The sequence below is a fragment of the Myotis daubentonii genome, chromosome 6 (assembly GCF_963259705.1).
Source record: "Myotis daubentonii chromosome 6, mMyoDau2.1, whole genome shotgun sequence".
Taxonomy (NCBI): Eukaryota; Metazoa; Chordata; class Mammalia; order Chiroptera; family Vespertilionidae; genus Myotis; species Myotis daubentonii.
The window spans coordinates 91375858-91397991 of NC_081845.1; the positions used below are offsets into that span (position 1 = coordinate 91375858).

At 43.9% G+C, this 22134-nt stretch overlaps 1 protein-coding gene across 7 annotated transcripts in view; it reads right to left on the reverse strand.

The window, feature by feature from the left end:
• RNF8 (ring finger protein 8) overlaps positions 1-22134 on the reverse strand; it is a 40799-nt gene extending 18665 nt beyond the window's left edge. For 5 of the 7 annotated variants that reach the window (XM_059701813.1, XM_059701816.1, XM_059701815.1 and 2 more), the window contains exons 1-3: positions 21881-22134; positions 13641-13769; positions 1070-1810 (exon numbers count right to left, since the gene is read on the reverse strand). In XM_059701813.1, the coding sequence (XP_059557796.1) occupies positions 1070-1810; positions 13641-13769; positions 21881-22120 (1110 nt within the window). In that variant the 5' untranslated portion in view covers positions 22121-22134. The remainder of the gene's footprint in view (positions 1-1069; positions 1811-13640; positions 13770-21880) is intronic. The other 2 variants (XM_059701811.1, XM_059701812.1) reach the window with 2 other exon arrangements.

Sequence of the window (22134 nt, forward strand, 5' to 3'; positions counted from 1 at the left end):
GTGTAAAGATAAACCTCCCTCTGTCAATTTCAAGAACTTAGTCCAGGCTGCAAAAGGGAAGCAAAAAGGTACACATAGCAGTGTGTCCCCTGGAAAGACGTAGTTAATCCATGGCCTCAGCTAATCTACCAGTTCCAGGGGACAAAAGATTAGAATGAAACTGATATATTGTTCAGAAATAAGAGAACACTGCTGGTTGTTCCTTGCCCTGAACAAAGTAAACACAAGATAAAAGCATTGTCACAGCAATCCTCACTGGTCTGTCTTAGTTCTAGTCAACAGTGGGGAATTCTTGACATTTAATATTACCTGAGCAAGTAGGTGGGAATAAACCTGTGGAACTGATTTTTGAGCAAGGACCAGCTCTAGCCTAGAAGCCTTTTGCAACAGCTTGTCATCTCAGAAAATGACTCGGGGATGACACATTTGGCCTTATCTTGACACCGCTGAGAGAGTCTTTATTTTACCTTCTTGCTAAAGGCACTGTGGAAGGTGGCTTATCACTCAACCCAACAACTGCATCATGGTGGACCTGTTTCCTCCCACGCTGGCTGCTCAGGATGGAGAGAAAGCATTTTTTGCCTCCCACTTCCTAGGTTCGGTACAGAGCTAACAAGCTAACAGGTACATCAAGGGCAGAGTAACCAGCTGGCCTATACCTGCCTTGGGACTGACTTGGCTTTGATCACAGATAAAAAACCCCAAAACTCATGAGGACAACCATTGGTTTAAATGGAGAGTACTGTGGTTTTGTGGCATCTTGACCTTCAGCCAATCCCCTGAATTTACCTCAGTTCTGAAATGCCTCATCTTTACATCCCGAGATCAGTTACAACCTGGGGCTGGCTCTGCTAGTCACCTTACCCCATCTTGGCACCCAGCTCTGGTTCTTGACCTGATCATCATACTGAAGCCTTAACCTCTGACTCACCCCCTTCTCTTACCTCAAAGTTTTCTGTTCCCATTCCATCTCCTGTCCCTGGCGCTCAGCATTAGGTCCCTGATCCGGAGGCTCACAAAGGCCTGCCCACCCTGAGAGGCACCCTTGCCCTTCCCTCCTGTGTGGTACCTGGAGATACTGCTGCTCTTCCTCGAAAGTCTTCTCTAGCTGCTCCACTCTGGCCTCCTGCTGGGCCTGCTCTGCGCAAAGCTGCGACTGTAAGTCCTGCAGTTCCTGCTCCATTTGCACAATATTCTTTGAGTCCCCTTTTTGGGTCTGCTTTTTCTCATTCAGAACAGCTACTTGCTTTTCCTGCATCTGTGTTTTGAGCTTCAGAATCCTAGACATGGTCACCTTGAACAGCTCTAAGCGGCTCTGAGATACTGACTGGTTTGAGGCTTTCCGCTTGTGACGATGCAGTGCCAGGACTTTGGTGGGGCCAGACAAAACATGAGCCCCTGAGACGTTGTCACTTGGCTCAAGAGAAGTCAGCTGAGGTTCCAAATGTTCAGAGGGTCCACTGGCCAGCTCACCTTTCCCACGTGACCTCAGTGGCTGACCAGGTTCACTAGACACTTTATTCATTTTGAATTTCAAGTGTGAGGGGCCTTCAGCTTCAGGACCCTCTAATTCATCCAAACTACATTTCCTTTTAGTTCTCAAGCCCTTGTTTTTCCCCAATATCTGATCATTCGTTGGGGCAAGATATGGACACATCTTCTCCCAGTCTTCTTCAGTAACTTCATATTCATACTCTGCACTCTCCTTATTTTCCAGAGGCACCCCAAGCTGGACGCGGTCTCCCGCATGGAGAGAATAGACCTCTAAAGGCTCTAGACGTACTCTGTTCAGCCAAACGCCATTCAGACTCTGGGAAAAGGGAAAGAAAGACAAAATAAGCTTCACGATTTTCCTCCTCTTAATGGAATGTCTCCCCTGCTGCTACAAAACCTTCAGCCTTTTCAGAAGGAAAACCCTTGAGAACAAATAGAAAAGAAAGGTTCATAAACCACCGTCCTTAGAAACAGCATTCTTCACACAGGATTCTGGCTTTTTACCTGTATTTCACATTCATGCCTCCATAGAGAACGGCCTGTGTAACAGGCGGGAATCCCCTTAACACCGGTGGATGAATTACTCAAATAAATGCAGTAGCATTGAAAGAAACGGAAATGTAATAGCTCCTATTGACCCAGGACTGAAAAATCGGCTATTAGTAAAGAAAGTGGCATCTAATGATAAAGCTCAAAAGGAAAGTCTTGACCAGGAAAGCCCAGCAAGCGCCGTCTCTGCATGTGCCCCCTGAACACACTGGTGAGTGAGCAGAGCACTTTCCAGGACACATAAATAAAAAAAAAGAGTGCCAACACTTGTCCTGGGGTCAAACCGCAGGTGAGATCTGACCCATTTAATAGCACGAGAGGTCCAGGGGCATAGTGGTGAAGAGCTGGAGCTCTGGACTCAGACAGATTTGGGCTCTTAACCTACTAGGCTTATTAGCTGCATGGCCTTTGGCAATTTACTTCAACAGTTTGGTCTGTAATATAGGGCTGGTATAGTACCTACCTCATACAATTCCTGTGAGGAATAAATGAGAAAATACATGTAAAACCTTTAGCACAGTGACTCACATATAAATGCTTTATGGTTATAACTAAATCAGAGTTCAGAGTTAAGAGCATGGACCCTGGAGTCAGAATGCCTAAGTTTGTGATCTGGCTCCATCACTTAACAACTGTGGGACTTGGGCAAGTTTCTTAACCTCTCTGAGCCTCAGTTACCGCATCTATAAAACAGAAAATAATAATAGTCTCTCCCTCATGGTGTTTGTGTGGATTTAATGAGATAACATATGTAATATACTTAGAAAAGTGTCTGGCACATGATAAGCATTATATAAGTGCTCTCTACTATTACTATGATCTGGCTTGATTTATCAACAATCACTTCCATTCTATGCTCAGTATCTTGCAAGGTAAATATACAAAGTGCAAAATTGGAAGACATGAAAATGATTAGCAGCTGATAGTAGAAAGAAAAACACAAGGGCACATAAAAGCACAGCCTATAAATGCAATGGGATATTATGTGAAGCTGGGTTAGCTAAGAGATGCCTAATGGGAATGAAGAATTTAGAGTTTAAAGAAACAAGTGGGCACTTCAACCCAGATCAAGGACTTAACTTTGGGGGACAGGCCAGAGATGAAGCTCACAGCTGAATTGGTACTAAGATTTATGTTTGTGTTGGTAACTACAGCTACCTATTTTTAGCTACAACAATTACCTGTTTAACCCAAATATGAGAGGTGGGGGCTTGGCCACAAGGTACAGAAGATGAAAGGCAATAGAGATCGGATCTCAGCTCTGTTCTGGTATTAGGCCCTTATTTCTGGCTTTATAGCATTTGGCTCAAGCAGAAAGAGGGGAGAAAGCAGAGCACAGCTATAGATACATTTAAACAGAAAGACCGGCTTTCACCCACTGCCTGGGGTCTAACCTGGCTTATCTGGCTAACCTTCTCCCAACCTCTCTATTCATATTCAGCCTGAGAAACTATGAATGAGGACTGATGAGTTCTGCTGACAACACATGAGAAAATAACACAGGAGGGCGATGGAGGTAGAAGAATTTATTTTAAAAGCTTTATATCAGGAGGGCAGGAGTGGCTGGGGAGAGGTCAATGGGGGGAAGGAGACATATGTAATACTTTCAACAATAAAGAATTTAAATTAAAAAAGTTTTATATATATATATATTTTTTATTTTTTTATTGATTTTTTGCAGAGAGGAAGGGAGAGGGATAGAGAGTTAGAAACATCGATGAGAGAGAAACATCGAACAGCTGCCTCCTGCACACTCCCTACTGAGGATGTGCCCGCAACCAAGGTACATGCCCTTGACCAGAATCGAACCTGGGACCTTTCAGTCCGCAGGCCGATGCTCTATCCACTGAGCCAAACCGGTTAGGGCAATTAAAAAAGTTTTATATCAAAATAGATTATACTTAGGAAAAAGGTTTCAGGAAAAGTAGTGTGACACAGAAGGCTACCTAATGCCAAGGTATAGACATTTAAGAAAAACCTCAAAGGCAAAGATAAGATTAAATAAAGAATGAAGGTCACAGAAGCAGCCCCAAACTAGAGAGAACAGGGAGTCCCTAAAAAGCTGGGGAAAACTTTCAAGACATATTGCAGCCTTCCACTAGATCCTCTGCATTAAATTGCCTCCTTCAGAGCCCTTTACGCCTGGAAAATAAGTTCTCACATTTCCCCATCACATTTTATCCTCAGATCCTTCTATGTTTACCCATTCATCACTTCCTGGTGACACCTAGTGGTATAATTGGGACCACAGCCCTGAGTCAGGTCTGTTCACAAGGTGACTATAGAAAAGGATGAAAATACCATAGCTATATAAGAACAATCAATACTGCCCAGAATATAATCTCAAATACAATGGTTTAAATAAAATAACTCTGTTCAAGCCTTTCTTTTTTTTAAAAAATATATTTGTTTATTGATCTAAGAGAGGAAGGGAGAGGGAGGAAGAGATAGAAACATCAATGATGAGAGAGAATCATTGATCGGTTTCCCTCTGCATGGCCCCCACTGGGGACCAAGCCCGCAACCCGGGCATGTGCCCTTGGCCGGAATCGAACCCGGGACTTTTCAGTCCGCAGGCCGACGCTCTATCCACTGAGCCAAACCGGCTAGGGCCAAGCCTTTCTTAATGTTAGGTTTTCATAATCATCAGTTTGAACAATGTCAGTAGCAGCAAAGTGATAACAACAACAACAAAAGCCTGCCTAATGTCTCTTTGCCATCAGTGGGAAAAGGTGGGATAGCACACACCCCTATACAATAATCACTTCACCTGATGCTCAACCTCTGCCCAGTGTTTTTAGTCAGTTGTTGGAGAGTGAAACCCAAAGTCAAAAGGCAATGTTCTCTTGGAGTTTTCCAGATGATTTATGTAGCTCAGTGATTCTCAACCCTGACTATTCAGTGAAATCACCTGGAAATGTTTGAAACAAATAGCAATACCTGAGTCTCACCCTCAGACTGAGTTAACAGTCTGAGGCTAGAACCGGGCATCAGTTTATATACAAATACGTAGTCTATAATTGGGTCAAGTCATAGTGCCCCTTTCCAGGCGACCCCTCCCCAACTCCTATTCAACTACTCATCTGTTTTCTGCCCTACCTTTTCCAGAATGTTGTATAAATGGAATCACACTGTATGTATCCTTTTTGAGTCTGGCTTCTTTCACTTAGCACAATGACTTTGAGACTTGCCAATGTTGTTGCATTAACAATAGTTGGGTATTTTTTATTGCTGACTAGTATTCCAGACATGGGTGTACAAGTTTGTTTATCCATTCCCTAGTTGTTTTCCCCGTTTTTGATAATTAAACAAAGCTACTACAAACATTCACACACACGTTTCTTTGAGGACATTAAGTTTTCATTAATTTAGGGTAAATACCAAGAAACAGAATCACTGGTAAGTGTATGTTTAGCTGCAGGAAACTGCCAGACTATTTTTCAAAGTGACAGTACCATTTTGTATTCACACATGCAATGCTTACGATTCCATGTTCACCAGCACTTGGTATTGTTTTATTTCAGCAATTCTAATTGGTATGTATCAGTCAATATTTCTAATGCTTCACTGAAACATAACATACAACCATAAAAGTGCACAAATAAGAAATGTACAACTAGATGACTAACCACAATGTGAACATCTCAGTGTAACTACCACAAAGTTAAAAAACAAACAAAAATACCCTAACCCACGTTTATCAGCACCCCAGAATCATCCTTTTGTCTTCTCTAGTCACTAAGTCTCCTTCTACCCCCATCAGGTGACTACTAGACTGGCGTAACATCACACATTAATTTTGCTGGTTTTGACATTAAATAAATGCCATTAAATTATATATATTCTTTGGTGTCTGTCTTCTTTCACTCCATTCTATGTCTGTAAGATTTATCTGGGTTGTTGGATACAGTAGCAGTTCATTCACATTCATTACAGTATAGTGTTTCATTGTAAGAATATTCCATAGTTTATTTCTCCATGATGCTGTTGATGGACATCTGGGCTATTTCCCTGTTCCCTGTGACTAAACATACTGTCACAGGGTATATATAAGTGCAACTTTAATAAATAATGCCAAATAATTTTCCAAAATAGTTGTACTAACTTACACTTCTACCCAGACAACATTTGCTCCACACCCTTGCCAATCAATACCTGGCACATTCAGTATTAATTTTACCCGCTCTGGTGGGTGTGTAGTGCTAGTCCATCCTGGTTTTAATTTGCATTTTCCTGATCATGAATGAGGCTGAACAACTTTTTTTTTTTTTTTTTTTACAGAGGAAGGGAGAGGGATAGAGAGTTAGAAACATAGATCAGCTGCCTCTTGCACACCCCCTACTGGGGATGTGCCCACAACCAAGGAACATGCCCTTGACCGGAATCGAACGTGGAACTCTTCACTCCGCAGGCCGACGCTCTATCCACTGAGACAAACTGGTTAGGGCGAGGCTCAACAACTTTTGATGGATATTGAACATTTGGATACAATATTTTGTGAAGTGCCTGGCTCCTGTCCATTTAAAAAACTGGGTTATCTTTCTTTTTCTTAACGATTTGGAGTCCTGTAAATATCCAATTATAAGTCCTTCATCAGTTATGTGTAGCAAATATCTTCCACTCTGAGCTTGTCTTTACTCTCCTATTGGTGTCTTTTGATGAATAGAAGTTCGTAATTTTAATGTGATACCATCAGTATTTTTTTTATAAGTACCCAGGGAAGGACAAAAACTGAAACAGGGTTGAGAACCACTGTTCTAGTTGCTGGAAGACCAAGCAGCAAGGCGTGTTCACACAGTATAACTCACCAGAAACTTTAAATGCCAGAACCTACAGAAGGACCAAAGCGGGAACCACTAAGTAGCAGGTGAACAGCAATGTGATAGGAGGGTAAGAATGGGAAAGGCTCAAACGATATGCCTGCGTCTCTAGGACTAGAGATAAGCAAACCCACCAAAGCATTTCAGATTGTGACTTTGAAATCACAAATTTTCTGAAACAGCCGGATACCAATACATAGGATGAGCTATCTGAAGAGCTACTAAATTAACTGAAATTTATATAACTACAACCATCCACATGTTTCATGTGCAAGATAAGCAATCCTCCAAGGTTGTTTTTTTTTTCCTAACTTAATTTTAAACTAAAATTGATATTGTTGCAATTTTTGTAACTGTACTTAAGCTTTCCCTGTCTGGCCATTCCAGCATATAAGAGAGATCATTTTTTTGAAGATAGAATGTAGTTCTGAGTTTTGAATTACTAACAATATCTACATCTTAAAAGGACTTGGCAAAAGATTTCAGATGTAATATAACAATAATATCCTGCACCTAAAATTCAAATCCTTCATCAGGAGAAGGCTGATAAGGCTTCCTGTCAAAAAGAAAAGAAGCATGTTAAGAGTGGGGGAGGGGGAAGTGAGGAGAGGGGCTTACTGATAAGAATAGTTGCTCCATCAAAAACAACCAGTCATTGCTTTTTTTCAAAACTCAGTTACCTCACCAACTGCATCAAAGCTAAGACGCTTAAACCAGAAAACATTTGGAAGAATCAGGCGCCTACCTTCCCTCTATCTTCTCTATCTGAGACCTGAGAGAGGAACCTTATGAGTACAGCCCTAGAAGAAACGGTACAAAACAAACTGGAGAGCAACCCCGGGAGCACTGTCATATCTGTTGCTGTCACAGGCTGCCTCTATGTCCCCGAGGTTGATGTTCAAGGAACATTAAAATCAGTCAGCTGGTGGTACATAATCAAGGAAAGCAGCAGCAGACAATCATCTCTATAATACTGTAACTCTGTTACTCAAATACCCAACTCTGATGAGGAAAACTTCTTTCCCCAAGGATTAAGTTTTGATATAAGCTACTGTAGGGACTTTAAAACTTTGCAGCTATGTCAGAGATATGCATCATTATTATTATTATTATTTTAAATCACGCAGCCAGGATAGCAAACTGCTGTGTCCTCCACTACTATTCGAAAACGGGGCATAGCAGGGAGACTTATTTGAGTTTGAGCCCTGGTTTATTCACTCAACCAGTTATGTAGACGGCCTTGAGCAAATCAATTTCTCTCTCTGGGCCTCAAATCTATCTGTCCCCAGAAGGGGTTAAACTGTATCATCTCTAAGCTCCCCTTTTCAGTGCCAATTTCTTTTCTCACAGTGCCTTGCCAAGAGTGCTGAACCAATTTACTTAGCATTTATACAGCCTCTCCTTCAACACAGTGCCAACTCAACTTAACCCAGTGCAGGAAGGTACTTTCTCCAACAGCTAACTCTAGCAGTTTTATACATGAAAAAGGAGGCTGCTGGGCAGGTCTGCAAGACACCTGTGATATTGTGAATTATAAGCAGCAGCATATATTTGGACTTCACCCCCATTTCTAGAACAGAGCTTCAGAAACCCTTGGAATTTCCTAAGCGGTGATAAGAGATCAAGGTGTCTTTTGTTATGTTAATGAGATGACTTTGGGACTGTCCCTAGGTCACCTAAGAATGAGGGATAATTACAGGGAGGCTGGAACTTTAATTCCCACCCCTGGATCTCTTGGGAGGGGAGGGCTGGAGGTTGAAGTCATCACTAGTGGCCAGTGATTTAATCAATCATGCCTCTGTAATGAAGCTTCCATTACCCCGCCCCAAAAAAGGACAGGTTCTGAGGGTTGGTGAACACATGGAGGTGCTGGAGAATGGTGTACCCAGACAGGCATGAAAGTTCCACGCCCCTTCCCACACAGCCTGCCCTAACACATCTCTTCCAAATGGATGTTCATCTATATCCCTTATCATATCCTTTTTTTAAAAAAATCTTTTTATTTTTCGATTACAGTTTTTCAATTACAATATTTATATTAGTTTCAGGTGATCATCCCGATAAATTGTACCCATCTGACACCATACACAGTTATTAGAACATTATTGACTATATTCCCTATGATGTACTTTATATCCTTGTGACTGTTCTGTAAAAATCTACTTGTACTTCTTAATCCCTTCACCTTTCATCCATCCCCCCAACCCTGCTATCAGGCAACCATCAAAATGTTCTCTGTATCTAGGAGTCCGTTTCTGTTCAGCTTGTTCATTTATTTTATTTTTTAGATTCAATTGTTGATAGGTATATATTCTTATTGCCATTTTACTGTTCATATTTTTTATCTTTTTTTTTCTTAAAGACAGACATTTCTAGTTTGGTGGTGGTGAACTCCTTTACCATTTTCTTATCTGGGAAGCTCTTTATATGTCTGATTCTAAACAATAGTTTTGCTGGGTAATCTTGGTTGTAGGTCCTTGCTTTTCACCACTTTAACCCTTTTCGGTCCAACCTCGAGGCCAACTTGACAGACCAGGCGCTAGAAGCAGGTCCAACGTCGAGCAATAAGAACATTAAGAAGTTCAACATTCAATCCTGTCAATTAATTTGGACCAGACTGTTTGAATTCCAAAAATAACATTGGACCGCAAAGGGTTAATATTTCTTGCCACTCCCTTCTGGCCTGCAATGTTTCTGTTGAGAAATCAGCTGACAGTCTTATGGAAGCTCTCTTGTAGGTAACTAACTGCTTTTCTCTCGCTGCTTTTAAAATTCTCTGTCTTTAACCTTTGGCATTTTAATTATGATGTGTCTTGGTGTGGACCTCTTTGGGTTTATCCAGTTTGTGATTCTGCACTTCCTAGTCTTATATGTCTATTTCCTTCAATAGGTTGGGACATTTTCTGCCATTATTTTTTCAAACAGGTTTTCAACTTCTTGCTCTCTCTCTTCTCCTTCTGACACCCCCATGATGAGAATGTTGGTATGCTTGAAGTCATCCCAAAACCTCCTTACACTATCCTCATTTACTTTGGATTCTTTTTTTTTTTTTTTGGCTGCTCTGATTGGGTGTTTTCTGAATCACAAAGCACCGCACCCTGGCTGGTTTGGCTCAGTGGATAGAGCATTGGCCTGTGGACTGAAGGGTCCTGAGTTTGATTCTGATCAAAGGCACATGCCTGGGTTGTGGGCTTGATCCCCAGTAGGGGGCATGCAGGAGGCAGCCAATCAATGGTTCTCTCTCATCATTGATGTTTCTCTCTCTCTCTCTCTCCCTCTCCCTTCCTCTCTGAAATCAATAAAAATACATTAAAAACAAAAACAAATTATTGTTTTGATTCTTGGCTTCATGTACTCTACTGTTGATTCCCTGTAAATTATTCTTCATTTCAGTTAGTGTATCCTTCACTTATGACTGTTCATTTTATGGTTTCTATGTCCTTTTTTTTTTTTTAATATATTTTATTGATTTTTTACAGAGAGAAAGGGAGAGAGATAGAGAGTTAGAAACATCGATGAGAGAAACATCGATCAGCTGCCTCCTGCACATCTCCTACTGGGGATATGCCCGCAACCCAGGTACATGCCCTTGACCGGAATCGAACCTGGGACCTTTCAGTCCGCAGGCCGATGCTCTATCCACTGAGCCAAACCGGTTTCGGCTCTATGTCCTTTTTTTATGTTGTTGAAGTTCTCTTTAAGTTCTTCTACTCTTCCCCTAAGTTCATTGAGCATCCCTATAACCAGTGTTTTGAACTCTGCATCTAAGAGATTGCTTGTCTCCATTTTGTTTAGTACTTTTTCTGGAGTTCTGTTCTGTTTTTTTCACTTGGAACAAATTTTGTTTCCTCATTTTGGCAGTCACCCTGTGTTTGTTTCTATGAATTAGGTAGAGGTGCTATGTCTCCCAGGCTTGGTAGAGGCCTAATGTATTAAGTGTCCTATAGGAACCAGTGGTACAGCTTCCCTGTTTACACAAGCTGGGCACTCCAGGTGCACTTGTGTGGGCTGTGTACATCCTCCTGTTGTAGTTAAGCCTTGATTGCTGTTGGCACATCAATGAGAGGGATTTACCTCCAGGCTGATTGACTGTAAGAACTGGCTGTGACCACCACTACGGATCAGCTGTGCAGAGGCCTACCCTTCAGAGCAGGACTTATTTCAGCAGGGCTCTGGTGCTCACTAAGTCCACCCCTTAAGTATGCTGTTGTGGAGGTACTTTGAGGTGATCTGAGGTTGTCCACTGGGTACGCTGGCTCTGGGGCTTCCTGGGAGGTGCAGGCCAAGGTCAGGGGCCACTCAGCATGAGCTACAAAGAGATCTTCAGATGGCTGCTACTTGTGCTGGGCTTGGAGGTGCCCAGGAGAGGCCAAGCTATGAACATAAGCATGTGCCAAGACAGGCCATTCATATAGAAAAGCCATTGGAAAGAGCTTGGGTGGTGGGGCAGGGTCTCAGGGAATCACAGGATGGGGAAGACGGGAAGCAGTGACAGCGTGTTGATGGAGACTCAGCTATAGCTCTGTTGGGGTAAAGCTCAGAAAAGGAACAAAGGCCTCTGCCAGCACTCTGTCTGGGAGAAAGCTACCCTTCCAGCTCTTGCCCTGATGACACTTCAGTTCCTCCCTGTATGTCCCTGGTGCCTTTCAAGCTGTTGCCCCAGCACTGGAGCTCAGAGCGAGTGAGTCTGAGTAAATCCACGCACAGTCCCTTTAAGCAGAGCTGCCTGGGACTCCAGCAACCTCCAAGTCACTTAGTCACAGTGCCTGCTGGTTTTTACAGCCAGAAGTTGTGGGGACTTCTCTTCCTGGTACTGGAATCCTGGACTAAGGGCATGGTATGGGGCTGGGACCCCTTGCTCCTCAGGGGAGACTTCTGCGGCTGAGATATCCCTCCCGATTTTTATCCACCACACACAGGTATGGGACCAGCCAGTCCCACAGTTGGATGTGGCTTCTTCTATCTTTAGTTGTAGGACTCTCATTCAGCTAGATTTCAGGCAGTTCTGAATGATGGTTGTTCTGTAGTTTAGTGTAATTTTGATGTGGTTGTGGAAGGACATAAGCACTGTGCCTACTTACGCACCACCTTAACAGGAAACCCTCCTATCTGTATATATAAAAGGCTAGTATGCAAAGTGACCCCTCGGGAGTTTGACTGGGAGCTCAATCGCTCGCTATGATGTGCGCTGACCACCAGGGGGCGGCATGGAACATGGTGGGCAACCAGGGGGGGTGGCAGGGCGCTGAGGGAGTGAGGGAAGGAGGAGGCGAGGAGGTGGGGAGGCAGGGAACCTGATCAGCCCTGATTGCTGGCCAGGCCTAGGGATCCTACCCATGCACAAATTTCATGCACCAGGCCTCTAGTCCTTTTATAATAAACTGGTAAATATAAATAAATGTTTCTGTGAGTCGCTCTAGCTAATTAATTGAATCAATAGGGGAAGGAGGTCTTCGGAACCTCTGATTTATAGCCAGTTGGTCAGAAGTACAAGTAACAACCTGGACTTGCAACTGGTATCTGAAGTCCAAGGAAGGGGTCCTTGGAACCTCCAATCTATATCTAGCTGATCAGAAGCTGGGCTCTCAATTGGAATCCAAAGTGGAGGATGGTCTTGTAGAGCTGAGCCCTTTACCTATGGGATTTGATGCCATCCTCAGGTAGATAGTGTCAGAATTGTAGGACATCCAGCTGGTGTCCCCAGCATTGCTTGATGGTGTGGGGATAATCCTCTCCACATGTAGGAATTAATTTCAGAACCATTTAATTTCATCTAATTTTTGTTAATCCTCACCCAGGAATTCTTTCCCATTGATTTTTAAAGAGTGGAAGGGAGGGGGAGAGACAGAGAGAGACATCGATGTGAGAGAGACACGTCAATTGGTTGTCTCCTGCATGTGCCCAACCAGACCCAGGAATCGAACTGCAACTGATACATGCCCTTGACCAGAACTGAACTTGGGACCCTTCAGTCCATAGGACGATGATTTATTCACTGAGCCAAACCAGCTAGGGATTCAGAACCATTTTAATATGCTTCCTTCTAACAGTTATCTTTAAAATTCTTCTAACCAGAGCAGTGTAAAATGCTCTAAAGATATTTTATACTTCTTAATCCTTACTGTCTACATTAAAATTTCTCTCACCTCATAGTCTTTACTTTCACTGTATTCCTAAGTGCTTATGTATCTGTATTTTAGGTATTTCCTAATTTTTGAGCTTTATACATACTTCACCTCCCTTAGAATTCACGCTTTTCAAAAATTTAAAGCAGAAAAACCCTTTATTCAAAGGAAATCTTCCTCAGAAAAAGTAATGCATAAAACAGGCTTAAAAAGGAGGGAGACAGTTTGCTCTGATGGAAAGGTGTGGGGAGAGGAAGGAGCTGGGTGTAGGAAGCTCAGCTCTGCCCTCCTCCCCATGCCCTGAATACAGGTACACTCCAGAATCTTCACTAGATTCCCTTCAAGTGACAAAGGGCCAATTCCCTCAATAACTTAGTCTAGTTTCTGGAGCAAACCTACTGCCGCAATTCAGGTGTTCCTTTCAGAGTAACTAACTTCAAGTCCTTTGAAATTACTTTGACATAATCTAATCTCTGGCAGCATACAGAAGTGGTTGTCTCTGGGGAAGACAACTGGGTGGTTAGGGAAGATAATATATTTTTGAATCTTTAAATTTTATACCATGTATTACCTGTACAAAAAAAAAAAAAAGCAATTTAAAAATGAATAAAAAGCCAATGAAAATCATTAGGCATCTATGGATTCCTGTTACCTTGTTGTCCATAATTGTCCACTGGCCCTCCGTGTTCTGCTTCAAAACACAGTGGTTTCGGGAAATCATCAGAGGGCAGAGTTTTGATACCAGTTGGTATGTGACACCAAATCCTCGGCCTAAAGTCACCTAGGAAGACAACAACAATATAAGAGACACCATCAGCCATTGTGCTGAAAAGGGAGGTCCTTTTGACAATCTTGTCGACCAGTGGTGCACACATGTCCTGACACGAAACCAGACTCCCATGAAACCCACACAGCTCATCAGCCATCCTCCTTCAGCTGCCATGGGAGCCACCAGGTAGAAAAAGGCAAGAAGCTGTGACAAGAAGAGACAGCTGAATGCATTTACTCATGGAATGTCAGGGTTGGTAGGGCTCTGAAAAATCATAAGATGGAGAAATTATTTCTATACACCCTCATCAACTAGTCTTAAACACTGCCAAGAACTACAGCCTCTATACAAGGCAGTCTGTCCAATTTTTTAAGGGCTCAGACTTGGCGTCTTTCTCATCATAAATTCCATCCATTGGCCCTGGCTCTGCCATGGGCACTATCAGGAAATCCCCAATCCCCTCCCACATGACAGCTATCGTGCCTGTCAAGCCTTTTCTTTTGTTGGACCTACGTTACTTCAACCTAACTCTCATGGTGTAGGTTTGCGTCTCTTTGCTATCTTAATGGTATATTTTTATTCCTGGATGCCATAATAAGAAAAATAAACTTAATTTCTATTACACAGTCGAATTCAAGTATCACTTTCCAAGTTCTAAATATCATCACTGGATAAACTGCATCAGCTTTCATAGCAGATGTATCACACAATGTACCCTCAGGCTTAGGAATGATTAAATTTCTTGGTCTGACCCTCCCCCAAGTATTACATGCAAAGTCACATCTCTTCTGTCCTATACTTGACTAGTTGGTAAATCTGGATTCGCATGAAGGACCTTACATCGATTCCTATTAAACTTCATCTTGTTAGTTCAACCTATTACAGGAGCTTGTCAAGACCTTTATGAATTTTTAACCCGCCATCTGATAAACTCAATATTCCTCTCACCAAACGAATATGATGCCTATGTACTTTCGTTCAAGACACAGATAGAAGAGAGAGAACCAAGATGGTGGCATAGGTAAACACCTGTACTTGCTGTCTCCCACAAGCATATCAAAATTACAACTAAAATACAGCACAACTATCATCCAGAACCACGGGAAAGCTGGCTGAGTGGAAGTACTACATAGAGAATTACTGGTAAAGAAAAAAGCGCATTGAGACTGGTAGGAGGTGCGGAGGCAAGGAGGCGCTGACAGGCTGGCACCCAGTGTGCTGCTTTTTTAATCGGGAGGGAGATACAAGCTCCAGCTAGCTCTGAGCTCCAGTGTCGGGCGAGACTTTGGGGGACCCAGACACATATGGGGAGAAACTGGACTGTCTGGCATCGGGGCAGGAATGCAGGGGCGGCTTTCTTCCAGACAGAGGTGCTCACAACGGAACATTGTTCCTCCCCGTGCAGGGCTGACTAGCAGCCATTGCTGTTTGCTCTGACCCATCCAATTTACAACCCTATCAAAGCTGTGCTCAGAGGCTTTTGCCTATGAATGGCTGGTCCTTTCTCAGCCTAAAACCTGTCAAACTACAGCTGGGTCAGGGAGCCCCAAAGCTTCCAAAAGAAGGCCCAAGGCCCGGCAGCAGCAGCCTGCCTTGCTTCACAGCTGTGCCTCATCTGGGCACTTCCAAACCCCATACAAAGAGGAGGAATCTGCAGATCTCTCTTTAGTTCCTGCTGGGTGGCCCCAGGCAGTAGCTGACTTTGCACCTCCTTGGAGATCCAAGAGCCAGTGTACCTAGTGGTCAGTGTGAGACCATACCAGATTACAACTCGTCACATCCATAAGTGACACACTCAAGGGGCAGACTCAGTGAGCACCAAAGCCCCACTGAAGCAAGTCCTGACACACAGGGGTGTTTCCTGCACATTGTAGACACAGCTGGTCCTCCCAGCCAATTGGCCTGGAGGTCAATTCCTCCCAGTGATACCAACAGCAATCAAGGCTCAACTACAAGACTGTGCACACAGCGCACAAAAGGGTGCACCAACAGTGTCCACCTCAGGTGACTGGGGAGGCTGAGCCACTGGGCCCTATAGGACACCTACTACACAAGGCCACTCTATCAATTCAAGGAGACTTAGCAGCTACCCAATACACAGAAACAAACGCAGGGAAGCAGCCAAAATGCGGAGACAAAGAAATGTGTCACAAATGAAAGAAATGGAAGAAAGCATACTACTGAATATAGAGTTCAAGACTACAGTTATGAGGTTAACTCAAGAATCTTCTAGAAACTTCCAAAGAACTTAGTGAGACCTTTAAGGACCTTAGTGAGAATGCCAAAAAATATGGAAAAGGACCAGTCAGAAATTAAGCATACACTGACTGAAATAAAGAATAATATACAGAGGTTCAACAGTAGAGTAGAGGATCCCAAGAATCAAGTCAAAGATCTGAAATACAAGGAAGCAAAAAGCACCCAACTGGAAGAGCAAAAAGAAAAAAGAACCCAAAAATATGAAGATAGTGTAAGGAGCCTCTGGGACAACTTCAAGCATACCAACATCTGAATTATGGGGGTGCCAGAAGAAGAGAGAGAGCAAGATATTGAAAACCTATTTGAACTGAAGGTCAGAAAAAGAGCTTCACAGACAAGAAAAAGCTAAAGGAGTTCATCACCACCAAACCAGTATTATATGAAATGCTGAAGGGTATTCTTTAAGAAGAGGAAGAAGAAGAAAAAGGTAAAGATAAAAAATTATGAACAAAGTGACAATTACATATCTATCCACAAGTGAATCTAAAAATCAAATGAATAAAAAATCTGATGAACAGAATAAATTGGTAACAGAATCAGGGGCATGGAAATGGAGCGGACTTACAATTTTCGGGGAGAAGGGGATGTGAGGGCGTGCAGGAAGAGACGAGACAAAGATCTTATATGCATGTACGCAGTACCTATGGATGCAGACAGTGGGGTGGTGAGGGCCTGGGTGGGGTGGGAACCGGGTGGAGGGGAGCTATGGGGGGGGAAAAAGAGGGACATCTGTAATAATCTGAACAATAAAGATTAAAAAAAAAAAAAGACACAGATAGAAGATTGAAAGAGGACGTAGTCAAAGACAAAGCTCTCAGGAATGCCTAGTAAACATTCTACCACACGTTCTGGATATACCCTTCAACCAGTTGTAATTCAACCAAAGTCTTTGTATCAAGTCCATACTTTCCATCTTATCCCAAGGACAGCATGAGAGCCCCTGGAAAAGGTTGCAAAGGGGCCTCAATTGACATCTACCATACTTTCCAGAGGGACCAGTCTAGTTCATAATAACCCTGTTGAGGAAGAAAATGCAATTTTTCTGAGATCCAGATCTTGGAATTTCCTGCTTGTTCTTGGAGCACAAAACACCTCTTTAATGACCCATACCACAACCTTACCTGGGAACATTACACCAAATGATCTGTGGTTTTCTAAAAGTTGCCCGCTTGGCTCTTTTTGAAAATCTTTCAGGATCATGCCTGTCCTCCTCAGTCCCTCAAAGAGTAAATGACTTTCCTTGCTCCATCTTTTCTTCCCCACAGACTTTCACCTCAGTAACTGACACTATCATCCAATCAGCACTTAGCCCAAAACTCAGGAGCTATCTTTGATTCTTCTCTGTCCCTCATTCCTGCATTCAAATCATCAGCAAATTCTACTAGTTGTAATTTAGTATGTCCTATATCGCTTCATTTCTATCTCTATGGCCACTATCTTAGTCAAAACAACCTGGCTTCCTCCAGTTTTTGCTTTTGCATTAGTCCTCTTTTTTAAAAAAAAAAACTATATTTTATTGATTTTTTACAGAGAGGAAGGGAGAGGGATAGAGAGTTAGAAACATCAATGGGAGAGAAACATCAATCAGCTGCCTCTTGCACACTCCCTACTGGGGATGTGCCCGCAACCAAGGTACATACCCTTGACCGGAATCGAACCTGGGACCTTTCAGTTCGCAGGTCGACGCTCTATCCACTGAGCCAAACCAGTTAGGGCTGCACTAGTCCTCTTAAACTTTATTCTTCAAACAGCAGCTGGGGGTAATGTAAAAACTTTATATCAGATCATTTCCTCTCTTTCCTTAAAAGTCTCCAAACTTCCTTCCATAGCCCATGCGGTCCTGAATGCCCTAATCCCCTTTACCTCTTTAGTCTTATCTCATACCATGATCAGAAACACTCACTGCTACCTTTTCACTTGTCAGGCTCTGCTTAGAACACTCTTCTCTCAGACATTTATATGGGCTCCTTCTCATCTTTCAATTTTCAGCTCCCTGGTGGCCTACCCTAATTACCCTTTCTAAAGTTGCTGCCTGTTGCCTACCCACCTCCATCCTACTCCATTGCATTCCTTTAGGTTATTAGCATGCATTTATGACAATCCAAAACTAACTTGCTCGTTTTATTTATTTCTGTCTCCATATTACTAGAATATAAATTTCATGAGCCGAGGCCATATCTGTCTTGTGTACCACTGCATTTCTGTACCTGACATGGTGCTCAGTAAATGTCTGCGAATGAATGTAATAAAGAGATCTTGCTTATGCGTCCTCCCAGATTCTAAAATGGGTGCTTTTTAGGTCAGAAGTTGGAAAGTGGGTTATTACCACTGGAAACTATAGAGCAACAAGCAGCCAGGAACTCTTAAAATCTGACTTGTTGCCCTTAAATATTTTGTGGTGACCACTTCTACCGAAACCGTAAGTCCAAAGTTTTGCAGTTCTTTGATGGTTTGTTAGAAATTACACTAATTGGCGTGGCTGTGGTGGCTCAGTGGTTGAGCACTGACCTATGAACCAGGAGGTTATGGTCTGATTCCTGGTTGGGGGACATGCTTGGGTTGTGGGCTCAATTTCCAGTGTGGGGCATATAGGAGGCAGCTGATCAATGACTCTCATCATTGATGTTTCCATCTCTCTCCCTCTCATTCCTCTCTGAAATAAATAAAAGATATTTTTTTAAAAATCCATTAATTATAGAAGTTCCTCTGAATTAATATATGTATAAATCCTTTAAAAATTGAGTATTTAAGGATTTATCGTCAACCATATTCAGTACGAATTCCCATTTAGGAAGCTTTATTTCTAATAAAGGAAGTATTCCATATTCCATTTTAATACTTGAGGGGAGAACCATATTGCCATTGTAAATAGCCTGGAAAAAGTAATACAGAAAAGGGAGATGAGTGTCCTTTTTCTGAAATTGCCTCCTACAGACTCTGGATCTAGAAAAGGAAGGACACAGTATTTATTTTTAATCCTCACCTGAAGGTATGTTTCCACTGATTTTTAGAGAGTGGAAGAGGGAAAGACAGAGAAACATTGACTGGTTGCCTTCTGCATGGGCCCAGGGAGGGGAGGAGTCTGCAACCGAGTAACAAGGTACCTGCCCTTGACCAGAATCAAACCCAGGACCCTTTGGTCTGCAGGCCATGCTCTATCCACTGAGCTACACCAGCTAGGGTGGAAACACTCTTTTTGGTCCTTCTCTTCACTGGCCCTAAAATTTACATTAGTAAACCAAGGCTCAGCAGCCTGCAGTGAGCTTATCTGGATATCTCGGCATCATTTGTTAACACAAAACTTAATTTCCTGTGGGAACTGAGTGCCAACAAACTGCCAGCTCCTATGCTGGGGTTGTTTCTATTTGCTGTACAACAGTTCTGCAAAGCTTTGAACTTACTGAGACCATTGGTCTACAAGATTATCTCGTCTTTACCCACCTTCACCAATCCTATCCCTTTCCTCCTGGGAATGGCTCCTACTCTTTACCAGGTGACCAGCATGTATTCTAGAACCATCCTTTCTTTCCCTTTTCCAACCCTCTCAGTGCACAAGAGTGGAAGAGAGAGGGAAAGACAGAGAGAAACACAAGAAAGAACAAGGAACAAATGAAGATACGATGACTTTCCCCAAAGGCCTACATACTTATATGACCAGAAAACTAGGTAATTTGCAATAAATCTAACTTGTTTTTTCAAAAAATGCCCTGGTTTAAGAAATTTAAAGACATACACTCAGGCAGGCAATTTACTACAGTATTCCCTACAGTGAAATGAGAGGAACCTTGTTTTATCATTTGATCTGAGAAATCTGAGACTATGAAGTGAACTAGGAAGGCAGGAAATTGACCTTACACAGCTGTTATAATTAAATGATGCCAGCATACCTCTTGAAGCCATGTGCACATCAGCTTGTGCTATGGTTTGGGACTATTTCAATAAGTAAGACTTCATCTCTTGGCTTTCACTCAGGCCTCCCTTCATACATACTGCAGGCTATGCTCCAACTACTTCCTAAGACACCCCAACCTTGAATACATCCAGGCCTGGCAGGCCTCTCCACCACACAGGACTGTGAGACAAGCCAATCCTACGTGTTTTCGTTTTCACCATTCACTCTGGCATCTGTGGGTCTCTCCTCAGAGAAGCGACCCCACACAAAATTATCCAACAGTTTAAAATATGGATAGGAATGCTTTTTAGTTCTTTTGCCCTGGCTGCAGGTGTTTTAATTCTCTCTGTCTTCCTCTCCTCATCAAGACTCCCAGTATTACCAAGCTATTCAGAAGTAATAAATTAATCCACAGCAATTTAATCTGAGGAATGAGTTAACACTTGACCTCTGAGTACTTTATGCAGCGGTTCTCAACCTGTGGGTCGCGACCCCTTTGGCGGTCGAACCACCCTTTCACAGGGGTCGCCTAAGACCATCCTGCATATCAGATATTTGCATGACGATTCATAACAGTAGCAACGTTACAGTTATGAAGTAGCAACGACAATAATTTTATGGTTGGGTCACAACATGAGGAACTGTATTTAAAGGGCCAGAAGGTTGAGAACCACTGCACAGAGTTGTGTGTGGGAGCCTCGTACATGTGTAGGGCTCAGATTAGGTAATAATGTGAAAGCCCCAACCCTATGCAAATATAGTTATTATTCAGGTGTTGGGATCTTCATTTGTGAAACTTCCCAAAGGCATACGATTTTGGAAAGGGCAGTGCGGGGAAAGGGAAATGTGCATTCTCTAAAAGAATGAATGCCTAACGTGGATTTTGGGTAATGACACCTGGAGAGAAGAGGGATGGGGGGCAGAAGTGTCTTCCCGATGTTCTCCAAACCACAGCATACAAGGAACCCTTTAGAACCCCTAATCCAGCAGCATTTAAGGCTGGACCTGAATCCCTGCTCTGAATTGAGGAGCCATTGCTCCAAGACAGCACTAAACAATCCTCCTCTTGGCACTCGATCACCCATGCCTGCCTCGATGTTCTCAGGCTGCTGCACTGTGCACAGTATAAACTCCTTTTTCCTCGTTCAGCCACAGACTCCTGGAGAGCAGAGAGAGCCCTTATTGTTTGGCTCCTTTATAAGACACCACACAGTGTAAGCACTCAGTAAGTACCTGGAGGGCCGAGTTGAGACCATATAGTTGGTAGGAAAATCTAATTAAACATCACACATATGATGAAAGACTGCTTTGTCTTCCCTACAAATTGTTCCGAGACCCAAAGGTTCCATTCCGACAGCGGGTCCCGCCCCGGCTCCCTCCTCCCGCGCCCTCGCCCTCCGTAGAACCCCACATTCCAAACGGCCTCCAGGAGGAGCGCCCGCCTCCCCTCGGGGATTTCTGCCTTTATGGCCGCACCGGGAACGGCATCGGAGCCTCGGCTGTTCCCAATCCCGGCCCGACCCAGCTCGGGGTCCCGTCGGCAGCACCGAGCTCGCAGGAGAAACGTGGCCCGCACCCCTGCGCCCATTCCCCTCAGGAGTTAGAAAAGAGGGCTTTTTCACATTAAGTTTGAGCAATTTGACTCAAAACTCGCAACTGTTTTCAAATAAACTAGAGAAAGTTCACGATCTCCGCGCAAGTTGGGCTCACGGTTCCGGCGCCCGCGCTGGGCTCCGCGCGACCCAAACTGGGGCTGCCCGTTCCCCCACCCCCCAAGTCACCTCCTTCCCCCAAAGCCAGCGGGTCCTCACGTCCTCTGCACCCACCTGCCCGCCTCCTCCCGGCCGGCTCCCCGCTCGCCTCCGGCCCTTTCCCCCTCGGGGTCCCCACTTGCCCCTCAGTCGCCGGCCGGCGCCCGCACCCAGCCCTGTCTCCCCGGCAGCCCTGCGCGCCTCTCCCCGCCCGCTCCCACCTCTTCCCATTCATCCGCGGCTCCCTGCGCTCCCCGCAGCCCGCGCACCTCGCTCCCGTCCTCCAGCAGCAGCCACTCGGCGTCCATGCCCACGCGCCGCAGGCACCAGCTGCGGCCCCCGGGGCGCTCCCGCCGAGCCCGGGAGCCGGGGTCCCCCATGGCCCTCGGCCCCGGCTCGCCGTCAGCACACAGCCAGCCCCTGGCCGGGTTCCGGCCGCCCCGCCGCTTCTCTGACAACATAGCCACACAACAGA